We start from the raw sequence: 20,922 nt of genomic DNA, 5'->3' as shown, positions 1-20,922 counted from the left end.
TATATATATATATATATATATATATATATATATATATATATATATATATATATATATATGATACATCATAATATATATTACATAATTATGATATGCAGTGTTATATATATATATATATATATATATATATATATATATATATATATATATATATATATATATATATATATATATATATATATATATCGTTGCGTATCACAGGGTGATACGCAACGATGAAACGATGCAACTATGTAGGCACCTTAAAAAAGTGTTGGTGGTAGTGGTGTCAGTGTGAAGTGTATTGGTGGTGGTGGTGGTGGTTGTGGTGATTGTGGTGGTGATTGTGGAGGTAATTATTTGTGATGTGTTTCCTTGTTTTGCATAATGAATATTGATTGATTGACTGACCGGCTGATGAATATACTGATTAACGGATAGATTGCCTGTCTAATTGAAAGTTTCACTGACTGACTGATTGACTGACTGACTGACTGACTGACTGACTCTAGGAAAGTGACTGTGTGGTTGACTGACTGTTTGGCTTACTGCCTATTTGGCTGACTGACTATTTGGCTGACTGATTGAATGACTGACTGAATGGCTGACACACTGACTGACTGAGTGAATGACTGACTGGTTGACTGACAGCGTCCGTCCTTGGCACAAAAAAAGCATCGCGCGGTACGAGGGCGCTAAGAAGTTTTCCATATGAAAGGTGTGGTGCGCGTGGGTCGGCATGTGTTGTCATATGCGAGTGTGCACGTGTAACGACCTTACAAGTGTGTAGAGAACCACTGAAGACGACAGAGGGAAAGGGAATCGGATAAGCGCCTGACAACACGTATATCTCACCAACGCGCACGCCCACGCCCGTGCTACGTTGGTCCGTAGGCGTGTAGGTCGGGAAGGGTGTGTCGTCAGGGACCGACCGTCCAGTTGACACGACACAGTAGGCTAATATTGGCGATGCAATTGATAAAGCCGTTGTGTCCCTTGCCTATCACTAACACACATCCGTTCATGAGGGCGAAGGTGGGCAGAAGCAGGTACTGGCAGTGGTTGTAATGGTGGTGGTGGTGGTATTTATATGCTTGTGTGAAGATAGATGAATAAGCGGATAATTTGATGGGTTGATAGATATGTAAATGGACAGTTGGATAAACAAACAGATAGATGGATAGGTAGGCAGATAGATAAGTCAATGAATTCCTATACGTATAATTAACAAGCTAGAAGTGTATGTTTACAAAAAAAATATCTATATTCCTCTACTTAGTACCCTTTCACCCTGGTTTATTGTCAGAAATACTCGTATAACAGGTGGTACAAATAGAGAATTAGAGAAATACTATAGTCCGCCTTTTAGGCACCTTGTTTCTCTCCCCGCAGGAGCTGCCAACACTCGCTGTACAACTAGATACTATTTAACATTTCCTGCTTTGACAAAAAAACATAGCTGGACACTATAACGAAGAGAAAGATGTCACAATAACCAATAAATCGACATGTGGTATTTGCATAAGTATAGTGTCTCATTAATAAGAGATTTAGTAACAGATAGTTATCATATTTACACACAGGTACTCTTCACAGAGAACCTCCTGCAGTCCTGCTACGGCAGATCTCTAGTAGTGGTGGTGGTGGTGACAACATTTGTGGCGGTGGCTATACTGACCCATGCACACCCAAACACACACACACACACACACACACACACACACACACACACAAAGTGAAGTTTTGCTATATTACCGACAGTTTTCAAGCAGCCCGAAGCACCAAACACCAAGCGGAAAGACATACAGTGTAAGCCTTCACCATAACCTTCCACACTGCCTCATCTTCGTCTATTAAAGGTATTTATAAGGTCATTCATTTATTTTCAGGTTTACTTTACATATGAGAATAAGAACAGTACGCAAATATTAAAAGGTGATAGGTATATTATAAGAGCAAGAATCCGCTAATATTTGCTTCTTTCACTTATCGTAAGCCAAGCATGTGTCAGAATGGAGCTACTAGTCTAGCATTTCATATCTTGTGGTGAAAAGTTCCGTATGTGGCTTAATTTTTGCTTGGTGAGATGGTCAAGACAAGATATGGAACTCCGCCGGTGTTGCCTCCGGGCCGCCTCCCCCCGCGGTCCCCCAGCCATCACCCAACCCCCAAACCGGCAGCCTGCGGGGTCAAATACATTTTTTTCAAATATTTCCTAACTTTAATATTACGTTTCCATGGTATGTTTTTATGGTTTCTATAAATGTTTCGTTGTGTTTGAAGTGTTTTCCGCTTCTTTGTTGGGTAAATATGTGGCGTTTAGTGGTGTTTTATGGCGTATGTTAAAGGCTTTGTAACGGTCAAAATTTCCCATTTTTTTTTTCTTATTTCAAGGCATAAGTGGGCTTTTATGGTATCAAAGAATCTCATATCCTTTTTTAAGAGTGAAATCAATCTATTGAGTGAAATATGTGGAGTTTGAAATGGTGTTTGGTGCTGTTGAAAAACCTCTTATTTTTTTTTATTTTATTTGCTCACGTTTCTGCTTCTCGGTCTAACTCGCTGTAGAATGCTTTAAAAGATAGCTCAGACTCCGCGAAATGTGTTAAAATACTCGCCAAGTGAAAATGGCTTGACTTTACAGGACGTTTTAGCAAAGTTATTGGTGAAAAGGTTTTTATACTTTTAAAGTAATTAATTTAGATACTATTTAAAAACTAGTTAAGCTGGAGATATTTTGATATTTTGAAAATGAGTTTCAATATTTATCACGTCATAAAATATCATGCATTCGGCCGTGGCTTCGTTTTTTCAAAAATTCATTTTTGAAATGAAATTATTTACGTAATTTAGCCGAGTCACCCCCGTTCCTGTTCTCTGTGATGGCCACAGCCCAGGTTGTGAGTCATCATAGCCCCAGGCTGGCGCCTCTTTTCCAAACCCTTCAGTTCGTCAATATTTTGCCTAATATCTAGTGATTTTGTGCGTGTTTTCGTGCTTTTATAGGTTGAGGTGTGTAGATAATAGTAGCAGGAGGAGGAAGAAAGGAGAAATAAAGGAGGATAAGGAGGAACGAAGGAGAAAAGGAGGAGGAAGAGCAGCAACAGCCAAGCCACTATACTTAAGTCACCCTTCATTTCCTCAATATTTTGTATAATATCTAATGTTTTGATGTCTTTCTAGGCTCAGACTTGTAGACAAGAAGAAATATAAAGAAGAAGAAGGAAAAACAAAGGAGGAACACGAAGAAGAAATGAGAAATAGAGACAGAATAGGAGAAGGATCCAAGGTGTAATATTTAGGTAAGTGTCCCTTGTAATTCTAACGTCATTTATAATGCATTTTGTTGGTTTTGGGATATATATATATATTAGGTATTTTAAGTGTGTTCAGTGGTGTTGCAGGTCATTTTGGGTGTTGTAAGTATGTTTTGGGTGCGTTTCTTGTGTTTTCAATGTGTTTCAGATCTTTTAGGTATATTTTACGTACATTGAGTGTATGAAGTGAGATGTTTTTTTGTGTAGTTGCATTTTTGCATGTTTTGGGAGCTTTTGAGGGTTGTATGGTGTTTTAAGTGTGTTTTGGGTTATATTTGAGTGTTTTAATTGGTTTTGGTGTGTATTAGGGATTTCTTGGATGTGTATGGGGATGATTTCAATATAAATTTGGTGTCTATAGTGATGTATGTGTGTGATTGGTGTCATTTTGAGGTGTTTCATGGTGATTTTAATGTATTTTCGGATAATATTGATTGCTTTAAGCAGTTTTTGTGTGGAGCACGGGTCATGAGTATGTGTGTGTTTGTGTGTCTGTGGATGATATTAGTAACTTGGGTGTCTGTAGTGTGTTTCGGGTGAGCTTTTTATATTTTGAGGTTTTGCAGGGTGTTTTGGGTTAGTTTTGAGTGATTTAAGTTGTGTGTGTGTGTGTGTGTGTCAGGTGTGTATGGAGTGTGTTTTGTGATTTGGTGTTGGTTTTGGTGTATATACAATGTGTTTCTAGTGAATTTTAAGTGCGTTTGTTGGTACTTTGAGGTGTTGCATGGTGGCAGTATCCAAGGTGATGTGGCAAAGCTAGGTTCAATAATTTCACAGTCTTGACCAATATAACAGGTTCGGGAGAGTGTTCCAAATTGATATGGACGGTAAACTGAACAATGGTTTTGGTATTTTGTAAGCACGAGCGATAATTTGGAAGTGATCATTGAGTCGGTAGGCTTGTGTGTGGGTGAGGCTAATTCACAGTACATAAGCTGGAGAACATTAAGATGAAAATAATGACAAATATTTAATGTGATTCACAATATACATAGAGGTGAATGACATTGGGCAACCTTGCTTATTGTAGGCAACATTAATGTAAACCTTTGAGTGTGGGTGTGGGAGTGTAGTTTTTGTGGTTTGTCTGTTATTTGTATTTAAAGGAAAGACGGAGAGCTATGATGAACAGGATTGTTGTAACTTACTGCTAGGGATTCTCTCTCTTAAAACACCATCTAGTCCATCTAAATTTACCTTAACATAGTCTAAGTCATGAATAATAGTGGTGTTAAAATACAAAGCCAGCATCTCACTCACACAATGCAATGCTGGCAGACATACCTACAGACGACCCCCGCACGGAACAGCAACGACTTATGTGCCTCAGACAGTCAGTTCTCCTACTGCTGTGTCAATGGTATCCCGAAGCAGCGCATGTGTGACGGCTTCAATGACTACTGCAGTAACGGAGAGGTGAGGAGATGGCCTTGCTTTTGTCACTCTGGTACGCAAGGCTTAACTCATGCCCTGAACTCCATTGTTTCATATAAAAGTTGCAGGTTTTCTTACAATGTATACAGTATAATAAAAGATCACAACTTGACAGTACTGATGCAAATGCCTTCCTTGTTGCAGGATGAGTTTGTGCAGCTATGTGGCACTGACGAGTGCCGGGAGAAGAATGTCGGGTGTGAGCCCCTGTGCATTAACACTCGAGAGTCATACTACTGCCAGTGCCGGCCAGGATACTGACTCGTCAGGAAGTTCAACTGTGAAGGTGAGGCCTGAACTGTCACTGTCACTCTACGGTGTGTCTTCTGAAACTTCTCAGTCCTTCACCTCTACATTTAGCAGCCTAAAGAAGTTATTATGGTATTTAAGGGTACTTTTGTTATTCTTGGCATACATGAACATGCATTATTTTAGTCTCACGAGTATGACTAAGATCAGCGATTTGCGGATAGGTTGTTCTTTATGATTAAGTATAATTTTATCTTCCCATATGCATTTCTTATTAGTGATGTAATTTTTGTAGTTTTCCTTAACGTATTCCTGAATATTTGTTCCTGAAATGCGTGTAAATCTCTCGTTACTCCCTTTTTTTTAACCTCTGTCCTTAACTTCTAATAAATCTGTGTTTCTGAGTGTATTTCTCCACACTCAGACGTTGACGAGTGCGTGGAGTCGGCCAGATCCTCTACATGAGGGACCATCCATTTTCACTCTACAGATGTTTGTCGGGTTCCTGAAGATGCATCGACATATTATCATCCACACAAGCTTCCCCAACCCACCCAGCGTACCACAAGACAACAGCAGGCACTGAGGTGGACAGGAGCGCGCGACTGCGTGCACCACTGAACAGGATGGTATTATATTCCTCCCACAGGAGTATGACTACAGCGAAGCAAGCCCAGAAAAAAGTGTTGAGTGACCATGATGTGAGTATTGTGGTTTGCACATCACACTTTTATCTCCACGTGTCTCATTTTAAAAGGTTTTGAACTCTCTTGTTATTTGTTTATTTATTTATTTTTTTCAGAACTTATTACTGTTGACGCCATTTCAATATTGTTCCAAATCTTTTTCCAGGATTCAGTACTACTAACACCAAAGAAGTGAGGAAAGTGTTTGGAGTGAGCGTGCAAGACAAACAACTGACACGAGACTGCTACTGCCGGTGTAGCCAAAGGAACAAGAGGAGCAGGAGAAGGAGGAGGAAGACGAGGAAGAGGGTGATTCTTGGAGACGTACCAGTGAAGTTCTGAAGGTTGGCCACGAATCTTCATCACTGATGTAGTGTATTTCATTGACCATTTGTAGATTTGGGGGATAAATTTGTATATTTTGTACACAGTTGTAGATGTATAGTAGGTAAGGTTTATTGAAATGCCTTATGTAAACCAGCAGAAAACCGTGGTATGTAGAAGTTGTGTATAGCATTGTGATAGGAATGTACATGTAGTGTACACATGTATGTTGTATTTAAAAGAGGAGAGCGTAGACCAACAGAGGAAAGTAACCTCTTGGGACACGAGTCCTCTACTGATCACTCATATAATTCCTGTCACCTATCATGATCGTTTATGCCTTAAGGACCAAATGACAAACGTGTTCACTCCATGTTGGAATTCACCACGTAGTGAGTGAAGATAACGTTCCTTGTTAGGAGACGCCATCTTCTTAGTGAGGGAGTGTAGGGAGCATACTGGCTAGTCACACATCAACAGCTGTGCGTCGCGGTGGATGACACGATGCGTCTTGCTGCCAGGCCGTGACAGTAGATTAGTACCAAGTAGTAGTTGTTAAGGTTAGTAGTAGTAGTAATGGAGTGCTTCTCACCCTATTGCAAGGTGTGGTAGTGATCACAAGAACGTGTTCCTTCTTGTGTGTCTCCAAGATAGACAACAAAAAGTGTCGTTTTTTGTTTTCTGGGGTGAAGCACGAAGGTATTGTTACGTGTTTCCAAAGATGATATTTTGCGAGTCTTTCAATGCAATATTTGATATAAGTTTCTGGCCAATGTTTTATCACGTACTGCAGTTTTTGTTACTTATATTTATTTTTTATTCCTATTGATATGACGATGTGTTGTGAATGATACTCCTATATATTTCTAATGACAACACAATATCGCTTGATATAATAAAATGTATAATGTATCGATCTGTTTTCATATCAGTTGAAAGAGATGCAGAACAATATCTGGTTTGCAAGTGAAGTTGAATTAGTAAACAATTTCTTGCATGTCGCCACAGCAACTTAGGTGATGTGATGCCACAATATAGTTGCATGGAAATACTAGTAATGTTAAACTGAATGCATGCCAGTGTCACCACACTGGCATGCATTCAGTTGCTGCTTCCCTCACCACACTCTATCGCCGTCGCCTCTCTCCTCGTCACATGCTGGAATTTTAAGTCAGCCAAAATGGTTGTTCCATTGCACATGTGCTTACTTGTATAGAGTGTAGACACCCACCAACTCCGTCACTCTCACTTCCTTCTACTGATTTGATGATCATGAATAAAACTAAACGTGGCCATAGACAACTGCACATTTGAACTCATGGCTACGGTTAGGAAGAAACTGAATGACACTGTTGCATCACTCAACGATGATACAGCACGCGGACACGCAACAGTGGCTACAATACCCTGTTGCACCGTATCATATCACAGGGTGATACGCAACGATGAAACGATGCAACTATGTAGGCACCTTAAAAAAGTGTTGGTGGTAGTGGTGTCAGTGTGTAGTGTATTGGTGGTGGTGGTTGTGGTGATTGTGGTGGTGATTGTGGAGGTAATTATTTGTGATGTGTTTCCTTGTTTTGCTTAATGAATATTGATTGATTGACTGACCGGCTGATGAATATACTGATTGACGGATAGATTGCCTGTCTAATTCAAAGATTCACTGACTGGCTGATATATGGACTGACTGATTGACTGACTGACTGACTGACTCTATGAAAGTGACTGTTTGGCTGATTGACTGTTTGGCTTACTGACTGACTATTTGGCTGACTGACTATTTGGCTGACTGATTGAATGACTGACTGAATGGCTGACACACTGACTGACTGAGTGAATGACTGACTGGTTGACTGACAGCGTCCGTCCTTGGCACAAAAAAAAAAAAAAAGCATCGCGCGGTACGAGGGCGCAAAGAAGTTTACCATATGAAAGGTGTGGTGCGCGTGGCTCGGCATGTGTTGTCATATGCGAGTGTGCACGTATAACGACCTGACAAGTATGTAGAGAACCACTGAAGAAGACAGAGGGAAAGGGAATCGGATAAGCGCCTGACAACACGTATATCTCACCAACGCGCACGCCCACGCCCGTGCTACGTTGGTCCGTAGGCGTGTAGGTCGGGAAGGGTGTGTCGTTCAGTTGACACGACACAGTAGGCTAATATTGGCGATGCAATTGATAAAGCCGTTGTGTCCCTTGCCTATCACTAACACACACCCGTTCATGAGGGCGAAGGTGGGCAGGGGCAGGTACTGGCAGTGGTTGTAATGGTGGTGGTGGTGGTATTTATATGCTTGTGTGAAGATAGATAAATAAGCGGGTAATTTGATGGGTTGATAGATATGTAAATGGACAGTTGGATAAACAAACAGATAGATGGATAGGTAGGCAGATAGATAAGTCAATGAATTCCTATACGTATAATTAACAAGTTAGAAGTGTATGTTTATAGAAAAATATCTATATTCCTCTACTTAGTACCCTTTCACCCTGGTTTATTGTCAGAAATACTCGTATAACAGGTGGTACAAATAGAGAATTAGAGAAATACTATAGTCCGCCTTTTAGGCACCTTGTTTCTCTCCCCGCAGGAGCTGCCAACACTCGCTGTACAACTAGATACTATTTAACATTTCCTGCTTTGACAAAAAAACATAGCTGGACACTATAACGTAGAGAAAGATGTGACAATAACGAATAAATCGACATGTGGTATTTGAATACGTATAGTCTCATTAATAAGAGATTTAGTAACAGATAGTTATCAGATATTTACACACAGGTACTCAATTCACAGAGAACCTCCTGCAGTCCTGCTACGGCAGATCTCTAGTAGTGGTGGTGGTGGTGACAACATTTGTGGCGGTGGTCTATACTGACCCATGCACACCCAAACCCACACACACACACACACACACACACACACAAGTGTATTGTTACTATATTACCGACTGTTTTCAAGCAGCGCCAAGCACCAAACACCGAACTGAAAGACATGCAGTGCAAGCCTTCATCATAACCTTCCACACTGCCTCATCTTCGTCTATTAAAGGTATTTATAAGGTCAATTAACTTATTTTTAGGTTTCCTTTACATATGAGAATGAAAACAGTACGCAAATATTAAAAGGTGATAGGTATATTATAAGAGCAAGAATCCGCTAATATTTGCTTCTTTCACTTATCGTAAGCCAAGCATGTGTCAGAATGGAGCTACTAGTCTAGCATTTCATATCTTGTGGTGAAAAGTTCCGTATGTGGCTTAATTTTTGCTTGGTGAGATGGTCAAGACAAGATATGGAACTCCGCCGGTGTTGCCTCCGGGCCGCCTCCCCCCTGGTCTCCCAGCCATCACCCAACCCCCAAACCGGCAGCCTGCGGGGTCAAATACTTTTTTTTTCAAATACTTCCTAACTTTAATATTACGTTTCCATGGTATGTTTTTATGGTTTTTATAAATGTTTCGTTGTGTTTGAAGTTTTTTCCGCTTCTTTGTTGGGTACGTATGTGGCGTTTAGTGGTGTTTTATGGTGTATGTTAAAGGCTTTGTAACGGTGAAAATTTTGCATTTCCCATTTTTTATTTTCTTATTTCAAGGCATAAGTGGGCTTTTATGGTAGCAAAGAATCTCGTATCCTCTTTTAAGAGTGAAATCAATCTAATGAGTGAAGTATATGGAGTTTGAAATGGTGTTTGGTGCTGTTGAAAAAACCTCTTATTTTTTTTTATTTTATTTGCTCACGTTTCTGCTTTTCGGCCTAACTCGCTGTAGAATGCTTTAAAAGATAGCTCAGACTCCGCGAAATGTTTTAGAATATTCGCCAAGAGAAAATGGCTTGACTTTACAGGACGTTTTACCAAATATATTGGTGAAAAGGTTTTTATACTTTTAAAGTAATTAATTTAGATACTTTTTAAAAATTAATTAAGCTGGAGATATTTTGATATATTGAAAATGAATTTCAATATTTATCACGTGATAAAATATCATGCATTCGGCTGTGGCTTCGTTTTTTCAAAAAGTCATTTTTAAAATGAAATTATTTACGTAACTTAGCCGAGTCACCCCCGTTCCCGTTCTCTGGGATGGCCACAGCCCAGGTTGTGAGTCATCATAGCCCCAGGCTGGCGCCCTCTTTTCCAAACCCTTCAGTTCGTCAATATTTTGCCTGGTATCTAGTGATTTTGTGCGTGTTTTCGTGTTTTTATAGGTTGAGGTGTGTAGATAATAGTAGCAGAAGGAGGAAGAAAGGAGAAATAAAGGAGGATAAGGAGGAACAAAGGAGAAAATGAGGAGGAAGAGCAGCAGCAGCCAAGCCACTATACTTAAGTCACCCTTCATTTCCTCAATATTTTGTATAATATCTAATGTTTTGATGTCTTTCTAGGCTGAGACGTGTAGACAAAAAGAAATATAAAGAAGAAGAAGGAAAAACAAAGGAGGAAGACGAAGAAGAAATGACAAATAGAGACGGAATGGGAGAAGGATCCAAGGTGTAATATTTAGGTAAGTGTCCCTTGTAATCCTAACGTCCTTTATAATGCATTTTGTTGGTTTTGGGATATATATATTGGGTATTTTAAGTGTGTTCAGTAGTATTGCAGGTCATTTTGGGTGCATTTCTTGAGTTTTCAATGTGTTTGAGATCTTTTAGGTATATTTTACGTGCATTGAGTGTATGAAGTGAGATGTTTTTTTTTTTTTTTGTAGTATTTGCATGCTTTGAGTATTTTGGGAACTTTTTGAGTGTGTTTTCAGTGTGTTTTGGGTTAGATTTGAGTGTTTTAAGTGGTTTTGATGTGTATTAGTGGTCTCTTGGATGTGTGTGGGGATGATTTCAATATAAATTGGGTGTCTATAGTGGTGTATGTGTGTGTTTGGTGTCATTTTGAGGTGTTTCATGGTGATTTTAATGTGTTTTCGGATAATATTGATTGCTTTAAGCAGTTTTTGTGTGGAACACAGGTCATGAGTATGTGTGTGTATGTGTGTGTGTGGATGATATTAGTAACTTGGGTGTCTGTAGTGTGTTTCGGGTGAGCTTTCTATATTTTGAGGTTTTGCAGGTTGTTTTGGGTTAGTTTTGAGTGATTTAAGCTATTTGTGTGTGTGTGTCGGGTGTGTATGGGGTGTGTTTTGTGATTTGGTGTTGGTATTGGTGTATAAAGTGTGTTTCTAGTGAATTGTAAGTGCGTTTGTTGGTACTTTGAGGTGTTGCATGGTGGCAGTATCCAAGGTGATGTAGCGAATCGTTGGCAACGTTATTCAACAATAACACAGCAAGGCTCGCGTGTAATTTATGTATTTTAATGCTCCCCCATCCAAAAAACCCGATTTCCTACAGGTCCCCCAAAATCGTTGGGATGAGAGGCATAAGTTGAAAAAGTCATAACTTGAAAACTACGCATTTGCGACGGAAGTGATGTAGAACATCGATCAATTTACTACATATCTCACCAGAAACACATAAACCACATCAGAAAATCGTTGGTTGGGTGAGACTGTAAATTGACCACATTCCCTGTTCCACTATCCACACTTCCATGGCACTCCCACCCCTTTGCACTATATACGCTCCCGGCTTTGTGCCCTGGCCATTGCAACACACGACCTGGCCACCCTCCTAGCTGGCGGCCTCATCCCCGCAATTTGATGTCCTTTGCTTATATTCGTTGGGTGGGAGACTTCTTCATACCACAACGCCACTGATGGGCCTGTGGATATGTCTTTAGGCGTCTTTTTCGGTTTTTCTAGGGCTAGAATTATATATATATATATATATATATATATATATATATATATATATATATATATATATATATATATATATATATATATATATATACATTAGTGCTTGCCTCGAACTGAAAATAAAGCCTTCAAACCTCTGTATTTCATCATATAAAAAAAAATTTCAGCTACTTGTTACCATTTGCATTACTTTATTTATTTTTTATCTAGATATATTTTTTCAATTCATATAGTTTGCACAAAAGCAATGTCTTTGGTCCAGTTCATCGCTACTGCTAAATCTCAATACCGAGATCAGCCAAGCATCGAATTTGTATCAACACACGCAGCGTTGTTTGTAACTTGGTAGTATCTATGTGTGTGTGTATGTGTGCGTGTGACATCCTTCATGAGCTTCAGAGGGGAACAGAATCTCTACATAGTTGGTGAAAGAACAAAAGAACAGCTTCGTCAAGTGAATCTAGGAAACTGTTCTTAAGAGAGGCACAGTGAAGCATGAATCTTGAGCTGCTTGGTGAGTGCTGAGTGGTGCTTCATGTTCATGCTATCCAGAGACGTCCATAATCCTGGAACCCATTGATTTAAAACGATATGAAGGTGTAGCCAAGTAATATCCTACATTCTTACCTATTTTATGATGTAGATCTCGCCTTTAGAAGCTTGTTTGTGGTTGAGCTGTCATTAAATTAAGAAATGACTAACCCCTGACTACTGAATGTCCAAGGTGTTCAATGGATGAAACTCTCAATTTAGGAGGTTTGATAGGTTATGTTTCAGTTTTGGTAGTTCATGTAGTGCAGTTTGACTCTTGGAACAGCAATTAGTGGCTGTGTGTCAAGTTGTGTGCCACTCATGGTAACTTGGTAGTTTGGCAAGGGAACATGAACACCAGGCTTGTCAGTGGTGGGTGCAGCTTATTAATTTGGCGAAATATGGATAATTTTACTTAGTCCAACATAACATATAGCCAAGAAAGAAGAAAATATGTGAAGCTTCCTTGAGATGTGTCCTAAGACTTTGTTTCTTGTGGTGATATAAATATATTAAACATCTACTTGAAGCTTATTTGGGGGACATACTATTTGTTAATGTTGATTCAGCTTGCCAGTCACCACAAAGTTTGCATTGCTGCTTATGGTGCACTTTCCTGCTATTTAGTTAATTTAATAAGTCCATCCTAGAATATTTTCAACCACGTGCTGGCATATCAGCAGAGTGTGGCTTCCCGCATCCTTTCGTTAGCTGATTAGCCGATTAGGGGCAGGAGGCACACCACATAAGAATTCCATTATTTTTACATTGTAGTAATTGCAATGATTTAACACTATATTATATACCGCTTCTTAGTCTTTCTTTTTTATATTACACACACTGGCACACCCATGTATGCACAAACACACACACACACACACACACACACACACACACACACACACACACACACACACACACACACACACACTGTTATCTTTGTTAACTTTTCTTGAGCTGTCATTCTCCTCACAGCAATTTATTTAATTTTAATTTTTTATTTTCCGCAGAATCGTTTGGTCAGAATTATCCAGAAGAATTTGATGGAGCTCTAGATTGTGCCTCTCTTGCTGTCACATGTGCATTTAACAGACGAGGGACACTGCTGGCGGTTGGCTGCAATGATGGCCGCATTGTTATTTGGGATTTCCTCACTCGTGGCATTGCTAAAGTCATCAGTGCTCACGTCCACCCAGTGTGCTCCCTTAGGTTAGTGTTCATACTGTGTGACACGTAGCCAGAACTGGGCACATCCGTATCTCAGTCCACACCTCCACTCCTCCATACCTGTGGACCATCAAATGAAGTGCAGAGGTCCAAAGTGCGGAAAATAAAAAAAAAAATATGGAAGTAACAGGTGTGGAAAGGTGAAATTTTGAGTCTGTACTTCCACACCTAAGATTTTCAAGGATATAAAAAATATATAAATAAAATAAATAAATAAAGATGATAAACAGTACGCACTTCGTAGCATTACTTTCAGCCGTTTTTGGTGGTCTGTGCTACCAGGCATATATATATATATATATATATATATATATATATATATATATATATATATATATATATATATATATATATATATATATATATATATATATATATATATATATATATATATATATATATATATATATATATATATATATATATATATATATATATATATATTTTGAGTTTTAATGAAAAGAAAAAAAAAAAAAAAGACTGGTAAATATTAAGAGTGGGCATTTCTATTTGATAATTTGGCCATATTTCAGCTTTCCCAACCTGAAAACCCTGCTTTCCCACAAGGTCCCCAAGTCTGTTGGGGATAAGAGCCAAAAACATCAATAAATAGAGTAGTGTGGCTTTTCTTAATATTTACCAAACAACTATGATTTTAATTTGGTTAAGATAGATTCCTCAAAAAATTATGATTAAATATTTCCATTCAATCTACAATATTATTTTTTTCTTTGATGTAACTTAAGGTGATAAGTCCATAGCAGTTAATAAAGCATCAAAAGGGTTATGACTGAAAACTGATACTGTTCAGGAAAAAAAAAAAAAAACTATGCTGAGCCAGTGTTTGCTCACACAATTGATGAAAGCTTACTGGTATCACTAGATGGTGGCTGTGGCACCATTTATTGGTTTATTTCTCTATTTATTCATCATCAGTTGGTCAAGAGCTGGATACAAATTGCTGAGTGTCTCAACTGACAACAATGTGTGCATCTGGGATGTACTCTCAGGAGAGTGTGATATCAAGTATAGGTTTCCATCTCCAGTAATGAAAGTAAGGATATGATTGTTTTTATAGTGATGATTATTGTTTCAAGTCTATTGAATAATTGTATTATGATATTTTCCATCACTTTATCATAACGTTTTGTGTAGATATTCAAAATGATGAGATGAAATGTTATTACATAGTGCATAAGCTTTGTTAGTTCAAAATACTGATATGTTTCTCAGGTACAATTCCATCCAAGAAATGACAAAATGTTCCTGGTGTGTCCCATGAGACATCCTGCTGTTTTGGTGCATGTTGATACCACACATGAAATTATTCCAATGGATGATGAGGTGAGAAATTGGATATCTTTGTGTAATAATATATGTATAATTCAGACTGTCTGCAGTTGGCTGGTATTTACACTCTTTATCTTATATTTGTGAGCTGATTGTTGATTTCTACATCACATGTCACAGGGATGTTATTACCGATAATGGTAAGGATATTCCAATCAAATATCTCTGTCATTCTGTGACAATTTAAAAAATTGTTTATTAAAGTAAAAAAAAAAAATATATAGATGTGTGTTCATTAGCTGATGCTGCATATTTAAAAAAAAATCCTCTTTGCACAGGGAGATGTGAGCATTGTGGCATCCTTTGACCGTCGTGGAGATCACATTTATACGGGTAACAGTCGAGGGAAGTTGCTCATCCTTACTTGCTCCGACCTGAAAGTCAAGACTTCATTCAGAATTGGGCCTGGAACATCCAGTGCAGCTGCCATCAAGAGCATAGAGTTTTCCAGAAGGACAGAGTAAGCTGAATTAAGATTTTCTCCATGATATTGCATTATAAAGTAAATAGATACAATATAATTCCTTGAGATAGTTTTGTCTTGTGGAAAGAACAGTAGGAAGTGAAGTAATGAGAAGGATGTACAAACAAAAGTGAGGGAATTACTGTGAATGTAAGAGGAAGATTCTCTAGACTTCTAGAGAATGGGCACCAAACTATAATTTGATCAATTACCTTCAAACTTTACTCTGGAAATTGGGATGATATATGGCAAATACTGTAAGTCATTTGATGATGGTTTCGTATTATGTGATACAAAACACTACATTTTCCCTTATGATTAAACATATGTATATATACGTATCTGTGGTTTATGTTGCTTTGAATTGCATGAACAAAGATGATAATAACATAATGTAGATTGCATGTTTATTTCACTGATATTGTTTCCCAGCTTCTTCTTGGTGAACTCAGCTGACCGTGTTATAAGAGTGTATGATGTACGGAAGGTTTTGAAAGGAGGGAAAGATGAAGACCCAGAGCCCACCCAAAAGCTGCAAGATCTGGTCAACAAGTAAGTTTGTTTCTTGTTTAGTTGTTATTTGAATGAATTATTTGTTTTATTTTATAACATGATATAAATACCCAAACTTCTAAAAAGAAGTAATAACACTTAGTATAGTGATACCTCATAATAACAGACCTTGCAGTAATGGATTTAACCCCTTCAGTACCATAACGCCCTTCCATATTCATTCTGCTTTCTATTTGGTGATTTTGCACTTTATATTTAGTAGTTTAGGACTTAACATGTTAGCTATGACAAGTTCTTTCTTTTCAGAACCATGTGGAAGAAGTGTTGCTTCTCAGGTGATGGGGAGTACATATGTGCTGGATCAGCTCGTCAGCACTCTCTCTATATATGGGAAAGAAGTGTTGGAAATCTGGTCAAAATTCTTCATGGCACAAAGGGGGAGATGTTATTAGATGTTGTTGTAAGTGACTTTGTTCCCTATATAGTAGATGATTGTTTTTTATCATTGAATTTTTCAAAATGGTCTGTTTTTAATCTTTGTATGTTAGGGCATATACAGAGTAACACCACAGAATGATATGAATGGAATAGTGGAAAAAATCTGTATTCAAGATATGAAGGTAGATTAGAGAAGGTATGGCTATGCAAATGTTACCATGCTGTAGACATGTGTAACAAAAAAAATCCCATTATAGGTAGGAAAATCTAGATCCAGTATTCAAAAAAAAGTTTTCATGTAGATCAGAGGAAGTGGTGTACTGTTACCTCATATACAGGGTGTTTCAGAAAAAATGCCAGGATTTTTATCTCCATTTATTCAAAAACTAATAATGACAAAAGAACAAACTGTAGTGCTATCAAAAGCAAACTTGATGGCAATTTATCCCTTGTCTAAGTGAACTTCTTGTAGTTCATGTTTTCAATATGAGTACCGTGTGGGTTGAAGCATGCTTTAAGGCGTACACAGAAATTCTCACCAACTTTCTGGCATGTCCCTGACCTCAGTCCTCCTGATTTTTGGTTCTGGGGAGCTGCCAAGGCTGAAGTCTATGCCAACAAACCATCAACACTCACTGAATTAAAGCAAAATGTGGAGGCATACACAACCAGTGTGACCCAAGAGACATGCCAGAAAGTTGGTGAGAATTTCTGTGTACGCTTTAAAGCATGCTTCAACCGACGCGGCACTCATATTGAAAACATAAACTTCAAGAAGTTCACTTAGACAAGGGATAAATTGCCATCAAGTTTGCTTTTGATAGCACTACAGTTTGTTCTTTTGTCATTATTAGTTTTTGAATAAATAGAGATCAATATCCTGGCATTTTTTCTGAAACACCTGTTATTTCTGTAGTCCTTCCATGAAAAGATATATATTCAACATTTGATAAAGCCTGAAGTTATTTTAGCAACTCAAGTTTAAAACAAGATGTACAACGTATATTGGTAGTTTGTTTGCAGTGAAGGACTATTAATTATTTCTTTTCTGCATTAATACCTTTGCTCTTTCCATTTTTTAGAGGTACTTTCTTATTGTTTCTCTGTTTTTCTACAATATCACAGGCGTTTCACTTTTGTGCTAAGAAATCATTTGTCTACTGAACCATTTCACTTGTTTTAAATTCTTTACAGTGGCATCCTGTTCGTCCCATTATGGCATCTATCAGTTCAGGAGTTGTCTCCATTTGGTCTCAAAACCAAGTGGAGAACTGGTCAGCCTTTGCTCCAGATTTTAAGGAACTCGATGAAAATGTTGAGTATGAGGAGCGGGAAAGTGAGTTTGACCAAAGTGATGAGGACAAGAGTGTTGAACTGAGCCAGGAGCGCAGGGAGGAGGATGTGGAGGTGAGTCACTGCTGGGAGATGCTAAAGGGAAACACTTAAGGGAAACAAAAGATTTTATCATTTTGATTATGTCAGTGAAATATAGCTACATTTGCAACAGAACAAATCCATATACAAAAAGCTCTATATCACATTCTTCCATTATGTTTATCATGTTCTAACATTATTAGTGGCTTAAAAACTCATGAAATATGGGCAGTGCTGCTTCATCCACTCTAGTAGTATTGTGAACACTTCATAAGTATATAATATTAGGTAAAATATTTCTTTTTAAGTATGTAATTTTTTTTTATATGATCTGTTCTGATTCTGTTATCCTCCTTGAAATTCTTTTAATATGGATATGAGAAATTATTACTGATTTTGGTGTTTAGTGTCTGTGTTTATTTAATTTTTACTTATTTTCCCACAGGTTGATGTCACCGGCATAGATCCTGTGGCTGCATTTTGTAGTTCTGATGAAGAAGATGATAGTAATGCTCTCCTGTACTTACCCATTTCACCTGAGATAGAGGAGCCAGAGGAGGGTTGGGGTCCTGAAGGAGCACCAAATGAAGATCTTTCTTCGAAGAGATCAGGTGACAGCAAAGAAAATGTCTCGCCTAAAAAGAAGAGACCAAAAACACATGATGTATCCCTGGAAAATGCTCCAATTGATGGTAAGTGACATTTTCAATCAACTGTAAGAGTATATAACTGAATACATGAAGAATATACAATGAATGTTTAAGAACTTCATAAAATTATAGATGTAGCAAACTACAGCAAATGGATCACATGCATTCCTCTTTCCCTAATTTGATGACCTGTTAAGTGTGAAAATTTCAAAGAAACCTTTTTCACATATACAGTGGACTTGATTAACAAATGCATTCCTTTTTGAAAGAAATAAGTTTTCAAAAAGTATATTGAACTCATAATTGCATCAATTGCCATACCATTATTTGGTTCTCAAAAACATTTATTACTAATTTATAGCTTCTGTTGATATTTCCTTTAATTTTTATGTATCTAGGGGAGACACAGGCAGTAAGACAGTAATTCAATCTTTGAAGTTAAGTAAATGTTACACTATTGAGGAACCTTAATGTAACTAAACAATTTTTGGTTAGCTCAGGAGTAATTTTTAGCTGCCTGTGGCTGGCTCTTTTGATAACCCTCAATGCTATCCTTACTGCCCAACTGCATTTTCCTTGAAACATTTCCCACTGTCAAGCTATCAGTGTGTTGTAATCACCTTAAATTGGCAATAAGTGTCACTCTTGGTCTAGATAGTATCTTCTGATGAGTTTTATGTCACTTAAGTAAATTCAGTATATCCTGTCTGGATGAATATTTTATGAGCTAGAAATGTGGATTGGCCATCTTGACGGTGGGAGCATCTTCCATAAACCACTTAGTAGAGTGAACAGGTGTCTAGGAGCAGATTGATCCATTTTACATTAATTCCTTTCAGTTTTTAATGTTTTGGACTTTTAAAAGCATTCAGGAATGAATTAAGTTTGAGAATTGAAGCTTAATTTTATTTGACATATTTTCTATGTGTTCCAGAGGTGCATCCACTTGTAAGCAACCGACCCAAGGAGAAGCAAACCACAGGCAACAAAAAGGGAAGAAATAATTCAAAAGGAGAAGGCAAAAAAGATAGGAAAAAGCACTAAAAGTATGTAAATGATACACCAGTTTTTGTTACACACACACACACACACACACACACACACACACACACACACACACACACACACACACACACACACACACACATACACACAGATTGTATATTAGATTATATCTTATTTTACTACTATTATGTAATTTTTTATATTTCACATAGATTTACCATCTTTTTTTCTTTGTGTGTGTGTGTGTGTGTGTGTACACTTTGTTTAAGCTAATCCCTTTTGTGAAATTAGCCTGTCATGCAGATGGTAACTCAAGTTTGTGTCATATAATTTCAGATGTAAAAGAATATCATATTGCATATTAAAAATCTAAATTGTTATCCAGTGTTTAAATTGTTATCCAGTGTTTAGTGGCACATTTTCCTTTGACTACGATTGTTTATGAGCATTGTAGATTTCAACTTAAGTAAATATGGCTTCACTTGTAAAGGAGACAAATGTTTTTTTTTTCATACTTGGGTTTTGATTATTAGCCATTTTAAAATTTTAGTCAGCTTCAAGAATCCATTGTGTTTGAGATTTTGAATATTATGCAAGTAATACTTACAAAGATCTAGACTTTTCAGTTCCCTTCAGTCTCTCAAGTGAGAAGTACCAAGCTGATAGAAGAGTCTTGCATGTTTGGACTGCATTTGGATTCACCAATTATCTATCTAATTTGCAAGTGCATTTCTATTCAACTAAAGATCTTTGTACTTTTCTTTGATAGCATGGACAGTATGATGTATTCTGCTGAGAAGTTTTCTTCAGCTGCTTCTATTGTACAAATCATACACAAACTCCATACCAATGTACTTCACAAGAATATTAATGAAAGACAATGCTTATGAGTTTGACTATCAAACAGTTGAAATAGTCAAACTGCAATGTTATTTAAGCAGCACACAGGCAGGTTATCGGTCAGCACAGCAAGTTGGCTCATGAGTATCCCATTGGAAACTGATTTCATTCGGCACAGCACGCTTTGGTTATAACAATAACTGATGTGGCAAATCTTCATTTGCTGATGGTATACACTTTAGGATTTCAAAAAGCTATTGAAGTGTATTAACAAAATAAATTGGTATACTTTGTTACATAAACATTTTCATGAGTGCAAGACTAAGCAATAACTGTTGTGACAATCTTAAATGATGTCTGTATATTTTCTTGTGTTGTATTGACTCTTCACTTCTACATTCCCCTCCTCTTTCCTATCCCTCTCTCTTATCTGTAGACAACTTGCATATCATTTTCCATGCCTACCATCTCTCCCTCTCCTTCCTTCCCCCAATGTCCTATCCTTTCTCACCTTTTCCAACCATGACAAATATCTCCACTGTGGCAGTAATAGTTTTATACTTGGATTAAGATGTTGCTTTCTTTTTGAGAATATGTGACCTCTTGTATATAGGTGTAGACATCTGACTTGAGTACAACTTTGAAATTTAGCCGATGTGGTAGTGGCCTCTCATGTCAACTTGCTCCATTATTGCATTTTGTGAGGAAATTTTTTTTTTTTTGAGGTATTGTTTTAGATATCTTCTGAGACTGAATAATACAAAACTATTAAAAATATACAA

At 37.6% G+C, this 20,922-nt stretch overlaps 2 protein-coding genes across 4 annotated transcripts; both read left to right on the top strand.

Annotated features, from left to right (window-relative positions):
- Nucleotides 1-3,221: 3,221 nt before the first annotated feature.
- On the top strand, nt 3,222-6,953 carry LOC123504308. 2 transcript variants are annotated; one of them, XR_006674800.1, is made up of 5 exons: nt 3,222-3,281; nt 4,575-4,712; nt 4,875-5,016; nt 5,404-5,680; nt 5,832-6,953. XR_006674800.1 is itself a non-coding variant. In XM_045254726.1 (4 exons), exons 1-3 carry the CDS (start codon nt 4,654-4,656, stop codon nt 5,563-5,565), a joined length of 363 nt encoding a protein of 120 aa, XP_045110661.1. In that variant the 5' UTR covers nt 3,909-4,653; the 3' UTR covers nt 5,566-5,680; nt 5,832-6,953. The 2 variants fall into 2 exon arrangements, 1 of the variants encoding a protein (XP_045110661.1); XM_045254726.1 differs by lacking the exon at nt 3,222-3,281 and having other exon boundaries at nt 3,909-4,712.
- Nucleotides 6,954-12,063: 5,110 nt separating this feature from the next.
- Nucleotides 12,064-19,680, top strand: LOC123504181 (retinoblastoma-binding protein 5 homolog). Of its 2 annotated transcripts, none has more exons than XM_045254527.1 (10): nt 12,064-12,263; nt 13,291-13,489; nt 14,444-14,561; nt 14,741-14,851; nt 15,136-15,317; nt 15,753-15,872; nt 16,140-16,293; nt 17,466-17,678; nt 18,091-18,337; nt 19,230-19,680. In XM_045254527.1, the coding sequence occupies exons 1-10, from the start codon at nt 12,245-12,247 to the stop codon at nt 19,337-19,339; spliced, it is 1,473 nt and encodes a 490-aa protein (XP_045110462.1). In that variant the 5' UTR covers nt 12,064-12,244; the 3' UTR covers nt 19,340-19,680. The 2 variants fall into 2 exon arrangements, with proteins under 2 accessions (XP_045110462.1, XP_045110461.1); XM_045254526.1 differs by lacking the exon at nt 12,064-12,263 and adding an exon at nt 12,593-12,652.
- The last annotated feature ends 1,242 nt before the right edge of the window (nt 19,681-20,922 follow it).

Source organism: Portunus trituberculatus, chromosome 15, assembly GCF_017591435.1.
Source record: "Portunus trituberculatus isolate SZX2019 chromosome 15, ASM1759143v1, whole genome shotgun sequence".
NCBI classification, from domain to species: domain Eukaryota; kingdom Metazoa; phylum Arthropoda; class Malacostraca; order Decapoda; family Portunidae; genus Portunus; species Portunus trituberculatus.
The sequence above is the reverse complement of the archived record's forward strand: the minus strand, read 5'-3'. Positions and strand labels throughout refer to the sequence as shown.

Coding starts and splice junctions, on each gene's coding strand:
- LOC123504181 (XM_045254526.1), top strand. CDS start 12,631: ATGAACACCAGGCTTGTCAGTG. Junction 14,562..14,740: donor TTCCATCTCCAGTAATGAAA/GTAAGGATATGA, acceptor TATGTTTCTCAG/GTACAATTCCATCCAAGAAA. Junction 17,679..18,090: donor GCAGGGAGGAGGATGTGGAG/GTGAGTCACTGC, acceptor ATTTTCCCACAG/GTTGATGTCACCGGCATAGA.
- LOC123504308 (XM_045254726.1), top strand. CDS start 4,654: ATGGTATCCCGAAGCAGCGCATGTGTGACGGCTTCAATGACTACTGCA. Junction 4,713..4,874: donor ACTACTGCAGTAACGGAGAG/GTGAGGAGATGG, acceptor TCCTTGTTGCAG/GATGAGTTTGTGCAGCTATG. Junction 5,017..5,403: donor CAGGAAGTTCAACTGTGAAG/GTGAGGCCTGAA, acceptor CTCCACACTCAG/ACGTTGACGAGTGCGTGGAG.